Raw genomic sequence first — 22,770 nt, 5'->3', positions numbered from 1 at the left:
GTTAGGTTTACTCACCTGCAATCGAGTTTAATTAGTTGGGGTTAATTAGTGAGTTTGAGCGGTATTAAGAAGCAGTGTGACTTTCCTTGTTTGATCAATATTCATCACTCATTATCATAGTGAGAGAAAGCAAAGACCAAGGCCAAACAGAACAACCGTCAAGATCTCTTTGCAATCACTTAGCCACAAGAGGCAATCAACGTGTAGCGGCAGCCAAATTTCAGAGCAAGCACAAAGCAATACAGTGAATTATGCTTTTGTGTGTGACTTCTAACTATTCTGTTTTGTGATGTCACGAAACAATCTTAGTTGAAAAAAATCATTAATAGTACTACATCAGCAACTAGCAGGGAGGTGGAAGTGCTTCACTGTCTACGAAACAAAGTAACACAAATAAAACATACAGGAGGACGCGTATTTTAAAAGCAATTGTTTTAAAAGTATTAAGTAAGTATTAGTATCAATTAGAAATGCTACAACTTGAAAATGCAAGCTGTTTTGAAAATGATCAATACAGTATATCAAAATGAGAACTGCATATTGTAGAAGGCACAGTGGCGTCACTACTAATTCTACAGAATAATTAATGCAAGCATCTTTGTAGGAAAGGTTCCGGCAGCAACACGTCAAGAAAACAACGATGACCAATTTTCAAAGTGCCGACTTAAGGAATTACAACAGTATTGTTGTATGCTTTGCTGCTCCATTTGTGTTTTGAAAGCTTATCATGCTATGGTGTTTTGAATTTTTTCATATGCTGGCATTAAGCTAGCAGAGTTTTGTTCGTATAAACTACATGGTTTGGTTCAACTTTATTTCAAATTAGGGATGTCCCGATCCATTCCCGTGATAGGAAATCGGCACCATTTTTAAGATGAGCGGAATCTGGTGAAAAGGATCAAGTTTTTAATCGAAAAATATATATTCATGTTTTTCTGCTTCATGCTCGTAAAGCCTTTCCCTCCTGCTGCTGCTGCTTTTCTTGGTCAGCAGGCAGCTGGAGTTTGCCACTTAAAATTAACGTTGATTGACAGGTTTGTAGCTTTGATCTTGTTGAGTGAAGGCTCTGTAGCGCTACGATCAAAGGCACATCTGAGTTAATCATTTTGTCAACCCTCGTTGTCTAGAGGCTGTTCTCGGCAGCGTAAGCGTCAAAACGCGAGTGAATTTGAGTGGACTCACTCATAAATTATATGAATGTTATGGAGAACAGTGTTGTTAATCTTACCTAAAAAGTAATTACACTTACAAATAACTTCACCCAAAAAGTAATTGCGTTAGTAACATAGTTACCCGAATGCAAGAGTAATTAGTTACTTGGCAAAGTAACTGGTGTTAGTTTTCATGTTTTTTTCCCATTCAAAGAAAAAAAAAAAAACATAGGTCACACTGTGTGAAGTTCAAAGGGTTTTTGGGACAATTCGCCCTAGCCCAATTCTTTACCCTAAACTTAACTAGACACAGCAGAATAGTGAATATTGCGATAACTACATAGTAACCTTTGCTAACTTTGGAAATCATTTAATGTTGCGTATCAACCGTTAAATGTTAAAGTTAGTTGTTAAAATTGCTCCAGTTATTGCACGAGTTCCCTTCTGTCTATTTTCTACATGTGAAAGTTTTAAAACTTTCATCATTTAATGATTCAAGTCAAGATTTTTCCACTCCAGGAGTATTTTAGATAAGTTACTTAGGTTCGCTAGGAACGTTCTCTACAACACAGCCTTCCTGAGAAGTCTACTGCTTTAAGATGGTGGCTGTTTACCAACGCCGGCGAGTATTATTTTGCATCTACTTCTCCATACATTTGCCAACGCCACAAAGTCTGTAATGTCACATCTAGTTCTATATGCATATGATATCTAGCATTGCAACATGTGGTGTAGACTGTAGTCCGTCGGCTACAGTCGGGTATTATTGGAGCCGCCTAGCATCGCGTTTGCAACAGCAACACAACTCCCTTCCCACTCTTCTCTATCTCCCCGTGTCTCTCGGACTTTTCTCGCATCATTCAACCAACGTAGTAACGCATAGTAACGCACGCCTTTACATCTTCAGTAACGGTAACGGCGTTGCAAAGATGAGAAGAGTAATTAGATTACTCACTGCTGAAAAAAATAACGCCGTTAGTAACGCCGTTATACTCTAACGCCGTTATTAACAACACTGATGGAGAGTGATTAAAAGTATGGCGTTAAAGTTGATGCAATTAAAAATGTGGGTGCAGCTACATTTTGTGCTGGTGACCCGTAAGAAAAAATGTTAGGCGCACCAGTGCAACCAATGCAAAAAGTGTGGAGCCTTGGTAATATATGTCGTAATGTTATTTTATTTCCAATATCATTCAGGCCTAATTTACTTTTTTTTTTTTTTTTTTTACTTTATTACTTTTTAAGACATAAAAAGTAACAAAATAATCCAGAAATACAATGGTATTGCCAAAAGATACAAAAATATGTTTTATACTATGTATATACTATGTTTTATTCCCTTAATAAAATCACGATAATTTTTTTATATACCGTAAGTATAATAAAACCTAAAATGGCAATAAAATTCTCGGATTTTACTGTAGATGCACAAAAACCACCAAATGCAGAGATAATTACCTATATTTTCAGGATCAATAGCAATATTTAACATATATAAGTTTATGCCCGAAACAGCGACTTTTTATTTTTATTTTGTGCAATTGTGACGTTTTCAACAGCTAATAAATCACTCAATTTTCACATCAGAAACTTAATACTTGAGGAGATCATGCACAATCTTCTTAATTTTACTCAACAAAAGCAAATTTTGTATTTTCCTATGTACATTTACAACTTATTTAAGTTGAATTCCGATGTCACCATTGCATCAGCACATCGTGCCGGCAATCTGGCCCTCGTTGTTTTCAGAGTGAAATGTTACATAAAAACACATGAAAGCAGATATTTTTTGTATGGATGCAGAAATGTATAAATTACTATTATTTTCTTTTTTTTTTTTTGCCAAAAACGGGCAGTTGGCCGAAAATTACCTGATATTTTGAATGTAAAGTTACGCTATTGTGAATGGATACAAAATCCAACATGGCGGCCATCACATAACAGAGCGATTTAAGTAAAAAATTCTTGCAAATACGTAAATCCTGTAGTTTCTACAGATATGAACATAAAACAGTTTCTTGGTTAAAGCAAAAACCTGGGCAGTTATCCATTTTACGTAAATATTTCAAACTAAAGTTAGGCTACTTTTCACCATTTTTTTTCCCACAATGTTTCAAATTGCATGCATGGTGCTATTTTATATAATAATTACCTTGAATCTTCGACCAAATTAATCGAGACACTCCTGCCTGCATGTATGCACTAAAACTTTCGTCCTGTTGTTTCCACCTATATCCGGCATTATAAAGCAGCGTGTGTTTATCGCAGTGAAAGCTCCCGTGACACTCTGCCTGCCCGGCCCCCTACGGGAATCCGTGGCGCAGTGTCAGTAGGAGCCGTCTCGTCAACTGATAGTGAAGTCTATGCAGGCATATAAATCATTTCAAATAGTTTGATGGGAGCAATACGTCTTCTTTAAACTGATGCATAGCTGTTCTAAAATATTGATAGCAAATGAATGTTTCTTGCAATTTCATGCATATTCATATTGGATAGATGGCATGGAATTAAAATGAAAATTAAGAAATGTGAATTGAAATTATATTGGCACATTTCAAATAGATTTTAAATCATTCTTACAATAAAGAAAAATGATGGAATGCCAGCAAGCTATAAATCATGAAAGATAAATCCTGTTTAATCAGATACAACTCTGGTGGATTTGATGAGGAAGAGGTCCAATAATGAATAAACTGAAGGGGATAACCTAATCACCCCAGAAGAAAATTGTACCAAAACCTCATCATACCTTTGCTCAGTTTATTGACTGAGACCGGTTCAAGTGAATCAAATAATTCAGCAGTAGTTTTAAAAACAGGATTTTACTTCCACGATATGAAAGTTAAAGTTTAACTCACCGTCTGCAAACATAAGAAAGCAGTAAAGAAAAACAAAGAGCACAGAAAAGACAAAAACAAAAAGTCAAAGCAATCATGGATGCTTAACAATGGAATAAAAAATATGCTCATTTTAAACAGTTACTGAACACAATGTGCATTTAACATACCTGCTGATTAAAAGGTCAAAGTAGAAATCAAAATTAGCTCAACGTTTATGGGAAGTGGGTGAAAACATTTCCCTTCCATATTGAAATACTATTAAAAAAAATTCAAGGCTGAATGATACAGACCGTAAATAAGCATCTGGTAACCACCTAAATGTAAATAGACTGGCTTACCTTTGAGTGCAATAACCTTGCTCGCTGGGTTCATGATGGCGCTGTCGGCGGAGATTGGCCGGCGGATTGGTGTATTGGGATCGGCCATGTCAATGATCACCACCTGGGTCTGCTCGCCAACTTTCTCACGGATACAGATGAATTTATCGGACTCCATTGTAAGGGTGCTAAAGCCTATATTGGAAGGATTGATTCCCAGGTTTTGGAGCTGAGGAAAGAAAAAAAACATTTTAGGATGACTACAAATGGACTACTAGGGGTGAAAGTCACTTCTACATCTACACAATCGGGTTAAAGTCAATTTTGCAGCATTTGTGAGATGTCAAGAGTTTGTTGGTGAGAAATGGACCATCTTGGCCAGATGGCCCCTTTAATCAAATTGGAAATGTTTTTCCTGTTGCCTCAAGTAGGTGTTTGGCTGCGCAAATAACCTGCTTACCATAGACTCCAAATTGAAAGCATCTTCTTATTCAGCACAAAAAATAAAAAGTTTAGGATATCTATCACATGTTAAGTTCAAGGAAGGGCAGGGAAGGATGTGCAATGTAATGTGCTGAGCCTTGCAGCACTTCATAGCTATATTCACAACAGGAAACTTGGGACTATTGTCCATCTACACTGAAAAAACAGGCCTGCCAAATTCTGCCTCCTCCACTACCATGTGACACTGGTCTAGGACATGTGACCACCCTGACATCGAGGAGCAAGAGGACAGCCTTTTACTATTAGATGAAAAAGATAAAGAATTTGTCTTTTTTTTTTTTTTTAGCTTTTGCACTAAGTCTCAATAGAAATTGTTATCCATGCATTTCCTCTTTGTTCCAAAACAATCATTTCCACAAAGACACAGCTACACAATGTCAAGTGTTCAAAATATCAGCATCCTTGCCAGCCAGTCACGGGATATCAGCAGGTCTGTTACTAGCAAAGTTCAAAGGGCAAAACCAAACCTTGAGAAAGAAAAACTATTATAGCATAACTTAATTCAACATTTCAAAATGGCAATAATCACTTTGCTGGTTACATTTTCCAAGTCGACTTGCTGAGTCGAGATGAAATGGAACTATAACACAACTAAGTAAGAGCTGACTACGCCAGCGTGAATAAATCCTGGCAATTTCCAGCCTGTAAGTTTATGGAAGGAAATCACGGGACAATTTCACTGCATACAACTAACGAGGTAATGGCAGGTGCTTTCAAAATAATTCAATTTGGCATTGAGGCAATTAAAGTTCTGCTAACCAGTAGTCAGCACTATCCTATATAAATGGATGATGTATTTTTGCAAGGTGAGCAGTTGAATGGATGAAATCCCATGACTGCAAAGTGTGAAAAAGGTGATTATGCCATACACTTTCTTTCATACCAACCAGGTGAGCATAATGATCTATGAATTAATTAAAAATTCAGTGGATTATGAGGTGATTGTTAATGAAGCAGGTCTTGAAGCAATTGAAGCAAAACGGCATTTAGGGCGCTTTCACACAAGCACTGCTTGGTCCTTTTTAAACGGGCCAGTTCTTTTTCTCAGATAGTCCGCTCTGTTTTGTCAATGTAAACGCACATCCGGACTCTAGTTTGGACTAGAGGTCGACCGATATGGGATTTTCAAATGCCGATGCCAATACAGATATCAAAAAAAATTTTAGCCGATTTTGTAAGCCGATATACTTTTTTTTTTTTTTTTTTTTAAAGCATGTAGATTACGAAACGCTTTTTAATTGCTTCAACAGCTTCAAATTTACAGTGATGACCTGAGACTTAAAGAATTCAGTCTAGTGCTACAAAACCAACAAACGCAACCTTTCTTTTCAGGATTTTACACACTCAGCAAGAACAGTACATTATTTTCAAATAATTAAACCCTACAGGACCTCTCGACGAGATGTAAACAAGTGAGAGGATGTTCGCCATGCTAAAGCTAAAGCTAACACGAATGCTATGCTATTGCTACAAGTTACTTTTAGAGTGTTAGGATCACTCAGTAAACAACTTAAAGGGCAAAAGCAACATTGCATATTCTCTCAGGCAATATAAAAAACATTACAATATTTACAAACCAGGCAAGCCTGAAACTTCCTATAGCAGTCTGCCTTCAAGCTGCTGCAGGGTCCTTCCGGGGTCCTATAATCAGTCAGCAGCGGTCTCAGTTGCCCACACAGATGCCTGATCAAAATCTGGCCTTATCCGTGTTTTTTTGTTAATCGGCCGATGGCCAATGTTGGAAAAAAAGTCTATATATCGACCTCTGGTTCTGACCAAACACACCGCTCAAAAATTGTGGGTCTCGGTCCGCTTTCAGCGTAGCGTGTCACACCACGCTCCCTCCCCTTAAACTTTTCAATGAGTCATTTTCAAGTGTTGTTGCGAGGTAGCTCTCCAACCAGACCCTAGTCAACTTAGTCTAATGTGAAAGTGCCCTTAAATTCAAACCCAACAAACCTCAGCTATGGCACAGCTGGCAGGTTTCAACATTACTCTGCTCTTTAAAGGTGCATATTGTAATATTGGCACTTCAATTATTCATGAAAAGACCGTAACATTCCAATAGACCCTCCCCACCAACGTCACAAAATCACGTGATCGCTGTATTGTTCCGCCCCCTTGTCCGTCATTTTGTGTCTGTATTATCAATGGTCTCAATTGATCGAGCAATTTATAATGCATTTCATGGAAGACCCGGTGCTTTCGGATGCCGTAAACTCACTTGATGTGTTGCATAAAAGGCGTTATGTGGAAAAGCTTCAGTTTATCCATTCGCCAGATCCATATTTGATGCCTAAATCGATGTTTTTCGACCCGCTGTCTCCGCCGTATTTGCCTGACATCTGCTAGCTACCCTGATATGTACAACTATCTTGTCCACACAAAATCAGCCTATTCTCACGAAAGTTTGAAAAACTTTAAGAGCTTGGAGGCTTATAAATACTTCGTTGCTGGTTGGGTGAAACAGGTCCTCGTCCACGAAAATTCGGCAGGAATCTATCTTGTACTTGGAAAGGTGAGTTACGAAATGTTCAATTCAAAATCTTTTGTTCTTGCTAACATCCACTGTCAAGTCTAATGTATTTCATGTCATTTGTCAATGGAGCTAGGGCTTTTAATGTTTCTATGGTTTAGCGATAGCACTCTCACTACATACATACGTGTATGTTGTCGGCGATTAGCCTAGCAATGATCTTAATTGTGGTTGTCAGCCCAAAACCCTCTAAATATATATTAAATGCATCTTACCAGATATAAAATGACTACTACATCATCTGTGGTAATCGTTTGGAGCCCAGTTTTCTCGTCGAATTGCAGCAGCCCATCTCGCTCTCTCCTCTCCGGGTCTCTCGAAATCCGGTAGAACTTCAAGTCTCTCCGTCTATCTTCTCTGTTATTGCAACCGACCGCCACACACGCCTTCACCATTTTGATTATTAATGTTAACGAGCAGAAAAACACGCCGTAAATAGGAGGAATGTACGTAGCCGTAACATGTAAACACGATGTGTTGACGGACAATTGGGCGGCACCAGTCAGGAGGGCGGAGTTGTGACGTCACGTGGGTAGGGTCTATAGACATTAGAAAAACATGTTTTTTGGAAATACTTTTAAAGCGGATCTCAATGGTTAAGCGGAGAGTTTCCAATTTTAAAAGTCCATTTACCCATCGCAAATTTGTTCCCGGGTAGCTTCCGTGTTCATCATCAGCCAATCATAGAACAGTTTCCAGTCTTCATTCAGGTTATCACAGTATGCCCCATAAACTAAGGCTAGCCAACATTGACAAATGAATTATGTCTAACCTCTCCAGCAAAAAAAAAAAAAAAAAAAAAAAAAAAAACATGTTACGAATCTCAAAGGATTTAAGACCAGAGAAGCAAAACAATGATATCCATTCATTTGGCATGGTTGTGCTACGTTATTTAGCATGTGGATCCACTGACCAGTCTTCTTCCGGTGCTACATTATTTAGCATGTGGATACATTGACCGGGGCAAAGCCGGTGTGCTTATACATTGAGAAATGTAGCCCTCCCTCACTTCGGTCATGGTGACATAACTAACTTGGACCTCATATCACGGGTCTTTTAATCGTCATTACTTAATGTTGCCATTGTTACATTGTAAACATCTTACATGAAAATTAAAAATCAGATCCCCCTTCTGCAGATAACTCATCGCTTGCCACTGATAGTTCTTAAGCGGCATTCTGGCAACTCGAAGGGGGAGGGCATTTTGTGCTAGTCACTATTTTGATCTACTTGCAGTACCTTTTTTTTTTTTTGCCTGGTACACCAGACTCACCGCTGTTCCAGCTATTGAGTCTGGCCACCATTCACGCGGATACAATTTCCAGGGCGGAGCAAGCCACAGCAAACAGACAGCGGAGTGGACCAATCAGTGACGGGCAGACGTGACATTAGTAAAATGACGAGGGAAGGACGAGGGACTTGCGCGAGGAAGTAAACATACGAAGAGAGCGGAGTTTATTCAACATGGCTAGAGCGAGAGACAGTTGTCAATGACTCGTGTCGATGTGTTTTTGGTAATTTAAAACTGATTTTACAATGGATTGGAACATATTCTCGGCTCTCCCGTTCACCATCTGTTGTTGTGGAGACGACTTTCGACGCGCAAGAGTGACGTTGCTCGTTAAGAACACGTCACGCAAATAAACTAATCTGATTTGTTGATTGATTTTGTAACTGCTCGAGAGGCCTTTAAATGGGCTGGTTCCCAGACTATACTCTCAGTGTTTGAAAAATACAGGGAGAACAGTCTGGCAGAGCCAGGCAACATTTTTTTGGCCATCAAAACTGGATTGTGCACCTTTAACTGGCACTGAAACAATTTTTGGGTTGCAACCAATATTCAAACAACCTGTCAGGTCTCAAAAGCTGTAGCTGTGCTCTGAGTGTTCTGACTGAGCTCACACCAAAAGAGTGCTAAAATGTCCAACTATCTCTACTTGTTACGGCGTGGAAAATGGATGCTACTTTATCTCGCTTGTTTTCGATGTCTACACAACCCGTATACCATGCCAATGAGGCTTTGGGAATTTGTGCGCAAAGAGAAGAATCTTTCAGCAACATCTTAAGCCTCTTCGTCAAGTGGTATTCGCGAGCGTACAATCGGGGAGAACTACCTCTCTCCGCGTCATTTTATGGACACCTTGCTGCTACCGCCACATGTAACCGTAGGATAATAGGCATAGTTTGCTTGCGAACAGAGATATAGTAGTTGGTAAATGTTTACTATAAAACAGAGCAACTGCTTGGCGACCGGGCATCTTTGACACGAATCCTTACAGAAGCTGTCTCTGTACAATTTCAGACGGCCCGACAATTCCATCTCGGGTTCTCTGTACAAATTCAAAGGACCCTATGTAGCCGACCGCGAAGCCCCTAATGTCAGCAAATGCTACACAATGGCCTGTTTTATGATTCACTGATTTGTAAAATCACCTGTTTTTCCAGGTGATTTTAATTTCCCTACACCTATACTTTGTCACAGCTGACCAGCTGTTTTATGCAACATAAAACACAAACAACTGTGCAAAGTTCAGCAGAACACTTATTTAGGCCAAACTCTCCCCCCCAAAAAATCCAGCTAAATGAACAAAATTCTTCTCAGTCTGCACATTTTCAGGTCTTTTCACACCAATTCTATGATTTCGAAGAAAACAAAAATGATTTAACAAATGCCACCAATATGACAGCCTGCTTGTTTTCACACAGCAAACCACTTTATATAAAATCCAGACTTATTTAAGATAGACTTTAAAAACATTTATGTTTATGACATGTGCTGAACTCTGTGTACAAAAATGAATATTGTTTGGCATTATGTTAATGACATGTGCTCAACTCCATGTACAAAAATAAATATCTTGGCAACCATAACATTTCCAACAACAAATTATGCTATACCACAAAGAAAAAAGGTTGTTTTTCATACATGCCATTCAAAATAATCTAATTTTCCAAAAAGGTACTTCCATCCTCGCGTGCCATGTCACTTGTGCCGTGGAGACAGTATGACACAATTTTGTAGGTGGTCGAATGCTCATGCAGAATTAAAGTCACAATTAAAGTTAATGTAAGACACAAACACTTTTGCTCCTGTTTTTATGAGGTGCACGTTATGGCGAGGCTTTAAATCTCTTTGTACTCTGTACAATGACAAGGCTATTGTATTCTAAATGCTTTAAAACAATGAAATGAAAAACTGTAATCTGTTTTTTTCCAATTCTTTGGAATGTATCATATGTCGTTGTTGTAATAAATTGTAGCACCGCTATAATTGTTACGAGCTGTCCATGATCCACCAGTTTAAAATCAGTGAAAGTTCGGGGGTGATATTGAACAAAAGAGCAAAAGCGAAAAGCAAGCTCTAAGTTAAAAATGTCTTGTAAGGATCAAGGCATGATTGCAACACATCCTTTTCCTGTTACAATCAATCATTTTATAGTAAGTAGAGCAAATTTCCCACTCCAAGCGTGCACACAAAAAAACATCTGCATAGCAGTTACTGACACCCAACAAACTAAATAATCCCGAAATGACAAAATAAGTCCTGAACTGTAATTCAATTCTAAGCAACTTTTTGATAACAAGATTGAAATAGTAGCCATCTGCCACAGGGGAATTAAATGTGACCTCTTTTTAAAGTACTACTACTACCACCGGGAACTGAACTGTCAAATTCTGCTTTTATTGTTTTCTGCTGCCACGATAGTTGTCTCTTTCCTTCAGCACAAAGTGTCAGAGCGACACACACACACACACACACACACCATATGACTGCGAAACCCGGCTGAACGTGATCTCATCCAACTAATCATTTTTAAGGCGTTCCAACCGAAACTTTACAAGGTGATCCGATATTCGCTTTATTCCGAAATCATACAATGTTGCTTTTATTAAACAATTCCATACACTATAAACGTCGATCTTCAAGTACCACAAAGTAGTTATCGCATACGTTCAAGACCGTAAACTTACGGAGGTGATACTTTTTGCTCTACGATTGAATGGTATTAGCCCACGCAAGTAACAAAATCCTCATTCAAAATCAGCACAAGGTTAATTTAGATCGATAATCATCAGTGCGTCATAAACTAACGCCAATTTAAACTGACAAGGGCGTCTCGCAAAACTGTTAGCAAGAAGGCTAGATGCTAACTCAGATAAACGTCATCCACCCAGCCCGGCTAGTTTAGCCTAGCTCGCCAGGCTAACTTTACTTCCCAACAGTGTTTACCTTAGTTTCGAAACGAATACGAATCAAACAAATCCTAAGTGTGAACGATGGAGTTAATTGATCCACTCACCTGCAGGTGCTCCTGAAAACGAATTGGCAGGATCTGAGCCATGGCGGTTCCTCTCTCCCTCCTCCGGTTTCTTCGAACGCTAACAAACTACGGCGTCTCTCAGACCCCAGCCGCAACGCCAGGGAGCTTCTGTTCGGAGGTTCTAAAGAATTGAAAGTGTTGTCGGTGTGATGGTGCGTTTATAATTGTCCCTTTGCTCTTGACTCGTGAGCTTCCCCTGGCTAACGGCGGGCTGCTACTACACCGACTCCCGAGACCTGCAATGGCGGTGGAGGTTAGCAAGCACAGAAAACATCCCGGAAATGGAAGTACTCAGAGAGGCGGATGAATACACAGTTACATTTTTTTCAAAAGTGTCTTACAGCAGTCACAGTCACCATTCCATTCATAATACTTTATAATTAAAACAACTCAACATTTAGATGATTAATTCAAACTCTAACTTGAAATCTACAAAGCAATAGCGTCACAAACTAAACTTGGAACTATTTTCTTGTCATTCGCGCCTTGATTTTTGCCACATCATTCGTCTGTGTAAATGGACGTCACATAGGTTTCGTACACTTGTTACTGTTGTCCAATTAGATCGCACTTGACAACCAGGAGTTGTTTTCGTCACACTCTAAAAATAATTCGGAATTAAGCGTACTCGAGGTAATTGCTTGTAGTAGTTACAGTATTAAGTTGTCAGGGAATTGGACAAAGATGTGGCGACAGGTCATGAAACTCAGGGTAGGGTAGCCATACGTCCTACATTATGCAGGACAGTCCTGAATTTAAATGCCTCATACTGCATTCTGCAGAGTCGAAAACTGGATACTTATTTGTCCTCCTTTTTGGAGTTGGACTTGAATGCAACATACTCCTTGTGTGCTCGTGAGCAGGGTCATTCAAGTTACTTTTGAAAACTTACTTTTCTGAAAACGTAACTAATTACTTTACTTGTTATTCAACTATGAAAGCAATTACTTTAAATTACTTTAATTTAATATATATATGATATATTTGCAGTGAGGAGAAGTATTTGCACCCCTTGTGATTTTTCAAGTTCACCCGTTTAGAAAATAGGTAGAGGTCTGAAATTTCAATCATAGATGCATTTCCACTAATCAAGACATAATCTGAAAAAAAAATCCAGAAATCACATTGTATGATTTTTAAAATAATTTATTTGTATTTTAAATGAGTTCATAACAAGGGCGTAGGTTTGGTCTCAACATTGGTAGGGACGATACGGCATAATCTGCATGTACACTTTTTGCTGGGGACGGGACATTCATAATGATCAATGCAAAATAAATCTGCATTGATATATACTAAGTTTTATGTGTATTGGTTCAGCCTACACGGTTCAATTAAAACTTCTGTTTTCAAAAACTGCTAAAGAAACATTTTGAAAACCAGAAAAAATGTCCGGATTTTATGAGCAAATTTAAATTGCATTATTTGAACATAAATTATATTAGCATGCACAATAAATACAAGTTTGTCAATCATCTCTTAACTATCCAGGGATTCAAAAAAAATAAACATTTGTCTCAAGATCCCTCAACATTGTCTAAATAAAGAAATCAAATATAACTGAAAAAAGTTCTTTGTCAGGGAATAACAAAAATAAATAAAAATGAACCCGTCCTTCAGGTAAAACACCGCTGGTTTTGTCCACAAGCACAGTCAAACTCAACAAAAAAAAAGAAATCTCTTTTGTAAGCTGCTTTAAGACCACATCAATAAAATAAAAAGTAAAACTGGGGAGAAGGGGTAAACCTCGATTCACTACATTTCTCACAGTTAACGTTAACAGTAGAAAACACATACAGGAGGACACTTCTCTTGAAGCAGCTTCCTACTCGAGTTTTGCAGATTAGCAAGTTCACACAGTTTAATGTTATGCTAACACGGATGCAGGTCAGACTTTCAGTAGCAAAATTACTGGTGTGTTCCCCACTTCCACAACATTGACGTATTTTTACACTTCTTACAGTGGCTGCTCCTGGCTGAAAAATAACTTCTAATATCTCTAATATCTAATGTGTGGTGGTGGGGAATGGGTCAATTAATCAGCCAATCAAATGTGCATTTAGGAGGGGGAAAAAATGGACTGGCACATTCAGCAAGTGAAAAGAGGTACATGTAAGTCTGAACAAAATGAAAAAAAAATAGTAATGGTGGGGTCAATTACAACAATTAAAACATATGGGAATACAATCTGAATGACCTATATAACTGAAGTCATTATATAACACAAATAAGGTTGCTTAAAATTTGGTGGGGACAATTTGAGCAACCTGAAAAGTTGGTAGTGTTTTGCCCCTACCATCCTTATGCAAACCTATGCCCTTGGTTCATAGGTATTTGTATCCCTAAGAATCAGCAATAATTATGACACTCAAAGAGTTGTCAGTCTACCTTTAAAAAATCCACCTTTACAACACAACACCCGTTTGAGCTCATTATTGTCTCCTGTGCACCCCTCAGTCAGTCATAAGCATTTGTACCCCTGAGAAAATCAGTGCTAATATTTAGTGCAGAATTCTTGATGTCAGCTGGGATAGGCTCCAGCATCCCCACGACCCTTGTGAAGACTTTGCATTATCATGTAGAAAATTCAGTTGTTGCTGGTAACTACGCTTGAATTCGTGTCCACCTTTTTGTTGTGGAAATGACCAGTCATCATTTACTGCCAACTCTCACAGTTGAAATGGATTGGACCTCTACAAGGGGCAGCAAATTAGTTAAATCTCAACACAGATTTTTAAAGCGATAAAAACACATTTACACGCATGTATATTAAAAGACTGCAAGCGTATTGCATGAAACACGAATATTTTCTAAACAATTTTTCTTTTTTAAATTTTTTAAATTACAAAATAAACAAAAGTTTGAAATATCAAAACGCCGCATAGGGAGTTTACTGAATTTATCAGACTAGTGAAGCTTTATCATGCTCCACAGGATCAACTTAATGTTATTGGTTGCTTTTTCTTTGGCGGTTCAGCGTAGTATGTTGGCCTCAGTGAGTTCCCGAATCTTCGTTTCCCCTTTTAACATCCACAATTTCTTTGACCAACGGATGTTACCTTTATTGCTCAATGTGAAACAAACTGCTGAGTAGGCAAGCTTAAATTCCTGCCGATTTGGTCTTTCTTGTTTGTGCTGATATAGCATATATATACATTCTAAATGTTCATTCAATAAAAAAATATATATACCAGGATTCCTAATGCACCATTTGATTTTCTTTTTAAACTTCTGTTTTTCCCAGTTTAGGGTGGGATGTTGTGGTATGTTGTGAATCATTCTGTATCATCCAGATTTTTACTAGCTCAGGATTTACAAATAAGGTAACGTGCACATGGATTTACTCACAGGGAGGAAAATCTATCTAATGGTGGAAAGTGTACTAATTGTGTAAAGTGAACGGTTTTCCCAAGCACAATGAAATCCAAACAGTTAAAAAAAAATAAAAATCTTTGCAATATTTTTCTATTCAAATGTATCAAAATGAAAGCAACAGAGTAGACTAGCATTACAAAATAAAGACAGCAAAAGACAAACTCTTTTGGTGAAGTAATATCTTCATTTACAGTGGGGCAAATAGAGTGGGGAGAACAAGTATTTGATACACTGCCAACAGTGTATCAAATACTTGTTCTCCCCACTGTAAATATTTAGTCAACCACTGATTGTGCAAGTTCTCCCACTTGAAAATATTAGCAAGGCCTGTAATTGTCAACATGGGTAAACCTCAACCATGACAGACAGAATGTGAAAAAAAAAACAGAAAACCACATTGTTTGATTTTTAAAGAATTTATTTGCAAATCATGGTGGAAAATAAGTATTTGGTCAATACCAAAAGTTCATCTCAATACTTTGTTATGTACCCTTTGTTGGCAACAACGGAGGCCAAACGTTTTCTGTAACTCTTCACAAGCTTTTCACACACTGTTGCTTGTATTTTGGCCCATTCCTACATACAGATCCTCTAGAGCAGTGATGTTTTGGGGCTGTCGTTGGGCAACACAGACTTTCAACTCCCTCCACAGATTTTCTGTGGGGTTGAGATCTGGAGACTGACTAGGCCACTCCAGGATCTTGAAATGCTTCTTACGAAGCCACTGCTTTCTTGCCCTGGGTGTATGTTTGAGATCATTGTCATGCTGAAAGACACAGCCACGTCTCATCTTCAATGCTCTTGCTGATGGAAGGGGATTTTCACTCAAAATCTCTCGATACATGTCCCCATTCATTCTTTCCTTTACACAGCTCAGTCGTCCTGGTCCCTTTGCAGAAAAACAGCCCCAAAGCATGATATTTCCACCCCCATGCTTCACAGTGGGTATGGTGTTCTTCGGATGCAATTCAGTATTCTTTCTCCTCCAAACAAGAGAACCTGTGTTTCTACCAAACAGTTCTATTTTGGTTTCTTCTGACCATAACACATTCTCCCAGTCCTCTTCTGGATCATCCAAATGCTCTCTAGCAAACCGCAGATGGGCCTGGACATGTACTGGCTTCAGCAGGGGGACACGTCTGGCAGTGCAGGATTTGAGTCCCTGGCGGCGTATTGTGTTACTGATAGTAGCCTTTGTTACTGTGGTCCCAGCTCTCTGTAGGTCATTCACTAGGTCCCCCCGTGTGGTTCTGGGATTTTTGCTCACTGTTCTTGTTATCATTTTGACGCCACGGGGTGAGATCTTGCATGGAGCCCAGGATCGAAGGAGATTATCAGTGGTGTTGTATGTCTTCCATTTTCTAATAATTGCTCCCACAGTTGATTTCTTTACACCAAGCGTTTTACCTATTGCAGATTCAGTCTTCCCAGCCTGGTGCAGGTCTACAATTTTGTCTCTGGTGTCCTTTGACAGCTCTTTGGTCTTGGCCATAGTGAAGTTTGGAGTGTGACTGACTGAGATTGTGGACAGGTGTCTTTTATACCGATAATGAGTTAAAACAGGTGCCATTAATACAGGTAACGAGTGGAGCCTCATTAGACCTCGTTAGAAGAAGTTAGACTTCTTTGACAGCCAGAAATCTTGCTTGTTTGTAGGTGAACAAATACTTATTTTCCACTCTAATTTGGAAATAAATTCTTTAAAAATCAAACAATGTGATTTTCTATTTTTTTTCCCACATTCTGTCTCTCATGTTTGAGGTTTATCCATGTTGACAAGTACAGGCCTCTCTAATCTTTTCAAGTAGGAGAACTTGCACAATTGGCTGTTGACTAAATACTTATTTGCCCCACTGTATTTTGCTTGCAATGAAAAACAAAAAAGAGAATGGGGAAAAAATGAAATCATCATTTTACGCAAAAAGAAAAAAATCATGTAATGCGTCTCTAATTTGTGTAATTCACAGTACCCGTTACTTACCTGTGGCACATAAGAGGTGGTGCAAAAAAGTAAATCACACTTGCAGCTAGTTAAATTGGATTAAAGTTGACTCAACCTCTGTCCCGTGTCCTTGTGTGTACCACATTGAGCATGGAAAAAGGAAAGAAGACCAAAGAACTGTCTGAGGACATGAGAAGCAAAATTGTGAGGAAGCATGGGCAATGTCAAGGCTAAAAGTCCATCTCCAAAGACCTGAATGCTCCTGTGTCTACTGACTGCAATGTCATCAATAAGTGTAAAGCCCACGGCACTGTGGCTAACCTCACTAGATGTGGACGGAAAAGAAACAATGAATGTTTCAATGAAGAATTGTGCAGATGGTGGATAAAGAACCTTGACAAACATCCAAACAAGTTCAAGCTGTCCTGCAGTCCGAGGGTACAACAGTGTCAACCCGTACTATCTGTCGCCGTCTGAATGAAAAGGGACTCTATGGTAGGATACCCAGGAAGACCCCACTTCTGAACCAGAGACAGACATAAAAAAGCCAGGCTGGAGTTTGCCCAAACTTACCTGAGAAAGCCAAAAACGTTTTGGAAGAATGTTCTCTGGTCAGATGAGACAAAAGTAGAGCTTTTTTGGAAAAAGCATCAACATAGAGTTTACAGGGGAAAAAATGAGGCCTTCAAAGAAAACAACACGGTACCCACAGTCAAACATAGCGGAGGTTCCTTGATGTTTTGGGGTTGCTTTGCTACCTCTTGACCGTGTGGATGGCATTATGAAGTCTGAAGACAACCAACATATTTTGCAGCATAATGTAGGACCCAGTGTGAGAATGCTGGGTGTCCCTCAGAGGTCAAGGGTCTTCCAGCAGGACAATGACCCAAAAAACACTTCAAAAAGCTCTAGAAAATGGTTTCAGAGAAAACACTGGAGACTTGTTAAGTGGCCAGCAATGAGTCCAGACCTGAATCCCATAGAACACCTGTGGAGAGATCTGAAAATGGAAGTTCGGAGAAGGCGGTTGTTCGCTGTAATTTTGTCTAAAAGCCAATACTTTTGTCTGGCCCAGTTTTGGAGTTTTGTGTTAAATGATAATGATTTTTGTTTTCATTCTCTTTTGTGTTTTTTCATTGCAAGCAAAATTAATTCAGATATTACTACCAAAGCATTTGTAATTGCAATCATTTTCTGGGAGAAACTGTGTATTATCTGACATAATTGCAGGGATGCCATTACTTTTGGCCAGCATAGTATATTCAAATAAGCAGGTAATTTTCGGCCAACTGCCCGTTTTGGGCAAAAAAACCCCTAGTAATTTAGACATTTCTGCATCCATACAAAAAAAAATCGGCTCTTATGTGCTCTATTTTATATAAAATTTCAATCTAAAAATGACAAGGGCCAGATAGCCGGCAGGACGTGCTGAGGCAATAGTGACATTGGAATTCAACCTAAATAAGTTGTGATTGTATATAGAAAAATGCAAATTTTTCTTATGTTGAGTAAAATTAAGATGATTATGCAAGCTTTCCTCAAGTATTAAGTTTTTTAAGTGAAAAATGAGTGATCTATTAGCTCATGAAAACACGTCAAAACTGCACTCAAAAAACATTTAAGTCGCTATTTTGGGCAAAAAGTTATATGATATGTTAAATATTTCTATTGATCCTTAAAACAAAGGTGATTATCTCTGCATTTGGTGATTTTTTGTGCATCTAGAGTAAAATTTGAGAATTTTTTAATAGCGATTTTACATTTTGTTGTATAAAAAAATAATTAATCGGGATTTTATTAGGGAACCACTTTGAATCTTTTGATGCCGCTGCTCATGGAGACTCATATATGCCTAAGGAAGGTGCCTGTTTTGGTTTTAGGTGGCTAGCGGCTTTAGTTTTTTATAAATATCTGAATTTTAAGTTTTTCAAAATAGGCCCACTACGGAACGGCCCCGTTTCCCTTCAACTGATAGTGAAGTCTATGGTTTAGTGTTAAAAAGCACTCAATTAGTATTTGTTCATTCTACAAAACAGCCAGATTTTTTAGTTTCATGTTAACACGGGTACTTTCGTTTCTGAATGTAGCTTCCCGACCCTACAGATAGTCTTTGACTATCATGTAAAATACAGAACAGCTTTGTGGTTCAAATTAAAGAACATACTAGTATATTCAATGATTTAAAAACAGTGTCATGCAATTTTGCACAGAAAAATGAAATATTGTAACTGCCAAGACAAATGTGCAGCCATTGCACGGATGGTAAGACTTGCTGCATACAAAAAGTCTGCACATTTTGACCGTTAGTGCACAGCAGTTCTTTAGAAAAGATTTTGGCACAGATAGGAGCGCTGTCTTTCTTTGAGTAACTCCGCCTCAGAGACTGAGAAGTAGCTGCCTGCCACTTGCATCCGGAAGCTGGGTTGAATTCCCATAGGAACTCTATTGACTCGTCATCGCCGTTGCCTTGAAATGTTTGGAGAATATCTTGTATTTAAAAAATAATAATAATAAAAAATAAATGGTGAATGAACTTTCTCTGAGTGTCTCTGTTGTAATTTATATATTCTCTACGTTCTCTACATGTGCAAATACAATACTCTAACAGAAAGACTTATGTGTATGAGGCATAAGCTCGTTTTCTTTAACCACAATACATGACCCTTTATTGACCAACTCGTTTCTCTAAACTGCGGTTTGCATACCACTTTCAAACAGCATGGTAGCCATGTGTGAATGGCAAATCCACAACCATGACCTATTTTAACAGTTTGGGGTTGCTTATTGATTCCAATTGAAATTGATTGTCATTTGTAAATTAAAGGATACACAAGTAAAAATAATTGTACTTTAAATAGTGCAAAAACTATCTATTCTCATTTGATTCTTTATTGGCATTCAGAAAATTGTAAATAGAACCTTTGTACCAAGGGCGTAGGTTTGCATAGGGATGGTAGGGACAAAACACTACCAACTTCTCAGGATGCTCAAATTGTCCCCACCAACTTCTAAGCAACCTTATTTGCGTTATATAATGACTTCAATTATATGTCATTTAGATTGTCTTCCCATGTGGTTTAATTGTTGTAATTGACGCCACCATTATTAAGTGAAATATTTTCATTATGTTCAGACTTACATGTACCTGTTTACACTTGCTGTATATGCCGGTCCATATCCCCCCCTCCTAAACGCTTATTTGATTGGCTGGTTACTTGACCCCCTCGCCCCCAACAAACACACACACACACACACACATTAGATATCAGGGATTTTAGATTTTTTTAGCCAGTAGCAGCCACTGTAAGAAATGTAAAAAGACGTCAATGTTGTGAAAGTGGGGAAAACACCACTAATTTTGCTACTGAAAGTCTGACCTGCATCAGAGTTAGCATAACATTAAACTGTTTGAACTTGCTAACCTGCAAAACTCGAATAGGAAGCTGCTTAGAGAGAAGGGTCCTCCTGTCTGTGTTTTTGACTGTTAACGTTAAATTAACTGTGAGAAATATAGTGAACCGAGGTCTACCCCCTTCTCCCCAATTTTACTTTATATTTTATTTATGTGGTCTTAAAGCAGCTCACAGGAGCTTTCATTTTATGTTGTTGAGTTTGGCTGTGCTTGTGGACATAAGCAGTAGTGTTTTACCTGAAGGAAAGCTCCATTTTTTTATTTATTTTTGTTATTCCCTGACAAAGAGGTTGAGTGGTCTTAAGACATATGTTGTTTTTTTTTTTTTTTTTGGATCGTTAAGAGATAATTAACAAGCGTGTATTTATTTTGTATGTTAATATAGTTTATGTTCAAATAATGCAATTTAAATTCGCTCTTTAAATATGGACATTTTTTCTGGAAGTTTTCGAAATGTTTCTTTAGTACCGTAGTCTAAAAAAAATTTTTTTTTTTTTTTTTTTTTCAGTAGGCTGCACCGATACACATAAAAGTTCGTATGAAGCAATACAGATTTATTTTGCATTAATCATTAGGAATGTCCGGTCCCCAGCAAAAAGTGGACTTACATGTTATGCCATATCGTCCTTACCAATGTTGAGACTAAACCTACGCCCTTGCTTTGTACCAATTTGTGAAATGACGTCACTCATTGACCACTCTTAGGCCTTCACTTCATGTAAGCAGACGGCAGACACAATTTTTGTTTAAACACATTGCCATCTAGTGGACTCATACTTATATTAACACATGAGGTTTAACTAAGGATGTCCAAACTATCACAATGGGCGGAAGGGAATGCAAATTCTTATTCTGACCAGACATGGGTAGAGTAGCCCAAAATAGTACTGAAGTAAAACTAGTGTTACTTCAAAATACAGTATTACTCAAGTAAAAATAAAGGTAGTCATTAAAAAAATGTACTTAAGTACAAGTAAAAAAGTATTTGGTGAAAAAAATATTCAAGTAACGAGTAACATTGTGAATAACTGCTTACGATATTTGATTTTATTTAAAAACACTGGATATTTTTTTCTCAGTAGCGCTATTTATATGAACTGTTATTATTATAATAATACTGTACTATTAACCACAATAAGCCAAAGAAATACAAAAAAAAAAAAAAAATCCGGCGAGGGAAAAAAAAAAAAATCAAGAGAACAGAAGCATCATTCGTCCAAAGAGTGTGAGTGCCTCTCTAGTGGACAAAATAGTTCCTAGTTTGAATAGTTGAATAGTGAATAGTTCCTTCAAGGTTCCTAATATGAAATTAAAAGGATCATCTCTCCGGTTTTCTGTGGTCAACCGGTGCCTAATAAAAACTGGGAGAGAGGTTAAAAGCCGCAATTTTTGAGTCATGTTGAGGGCAACGCTCTATGTGAAATACTTAATCATTTACGGTGCTTTAATGATGCCACGTGATTGAAAAGGCCGCCGTGATCAGAGAACAGCACGCTTGGGTCTGATTAGTATAATGGAGTTATGTGATTATTGATGCCACGTCTCATTGGTAAAACTGGTTATGCTACTATTAGCGTCGCTGGCAAAAAAAAAAAAAAAAAAAAAAAGAGAGAGAGAAGTAAACTCTAATATGTAGAATAAAGAGGAAAAACATAATGACTAGTGTAGTCCAAAGCATCAGAGAAAGAGTAATGTTCATTCTTCACAAATCTACTCAAGTAAAAGTAAAAAGTATAACTTAGTACAACTACTCTTAGAAGGACCTTTTTCTCCTCAAATTACTAAAGTAAATGTAACAGAATAAATCTAACGTATTACTACCCACCTCTGATTCTAATCAATCCAAAGGACATAGTTCCACCAATGGAGCAGAATAGATAGCCTTTCTTGTCATTTTACAGACGACAACTAGATTTAAAGGTTCGCCATTACGTGCTCACATAAAACAAAAGCAAAAATACAATAAGGCTGATATAAAAAACACAGGTTACAGTGTACATAGATTGGGAATAGTAAAGTGAGTAAGTAACTAGCAGCAAGTGGTGATGCAATGGTAAAATAACTGTGTATAGTGGTATGAAAAAGTATCTCAACCTTTTGGAATTTCTCACATTTCTGCATAAAATCACCATCAAATGTGATCTGATCTTTGTCAAAATCACACAGATGAATAAACATTGTCTGCTTTAATTTAAAGTTTAACCACCCAAACATTTATAGGTTTTCGTATTTTAATGAGGATAATATTCAAACAATGACAGAAGGGCAAAAATAAGTAAGTGAACAATCACATTTAATATTTTGTGCGGCTCCCCACCCCCACCCCACGACACATCGATCAGGACTAATATTGGCCCATTCTTCTCTACAA

General features: G+C 38.0%; 1 protein-coding gene across 1 annotated transcript in view; it reads right to left on the bottom strand.

The window, feature by feature from the left end:
• cltca (clathrin, heavy chain a (Hc)) overlaps positions 1-11,940 on the bottom strand; it is a 44,235-nt gene extending 32,295 nt beyond the window's left edge. The window contains exons 1-2 of the mRNA XM_057820773.1: positions 11,650-11,940; positions 4,330-4,537 (exon numbers count right to left, since the gene is read on the bottom strand). Of these exons, the coding sequence (XP_057676756.1) occupies positions 4,330-4,537; positions 11,650-11,691 (250 nt within the window). The 5' untranslated portion in view covers positions 11,692-11,940. The remainder of the gene's footprint in view (positions 1-4,329; positions 4,538-11,649) is intronic.
• Between the last annotated feature and the right edge of the window lie 10,830 nt (positions 11,941-22,770).

Source organism: Corythoichthys intestinalis, chromosome 18 (genome assembly GCF_030265065.1).
Source record: "Corythoichthys intestinalis isolate RoL2023-P3 chromosome 18, ASM3026506v1, whole genome shotgun sequence".
In the NCBI taxonomy this organism is placed as follows: domain Eukaryota; kingdom Metazoa; phylum Chordata; class Actinopteri; order Syngnathiformes; family Syngnathidae; genus Corythoichthys; species Corythoichthys intestinalis.
Note: the sequence above shows the minus strand (reverse complement) of the source record. Positions and strands in the feature narration are given on the sequence as shown.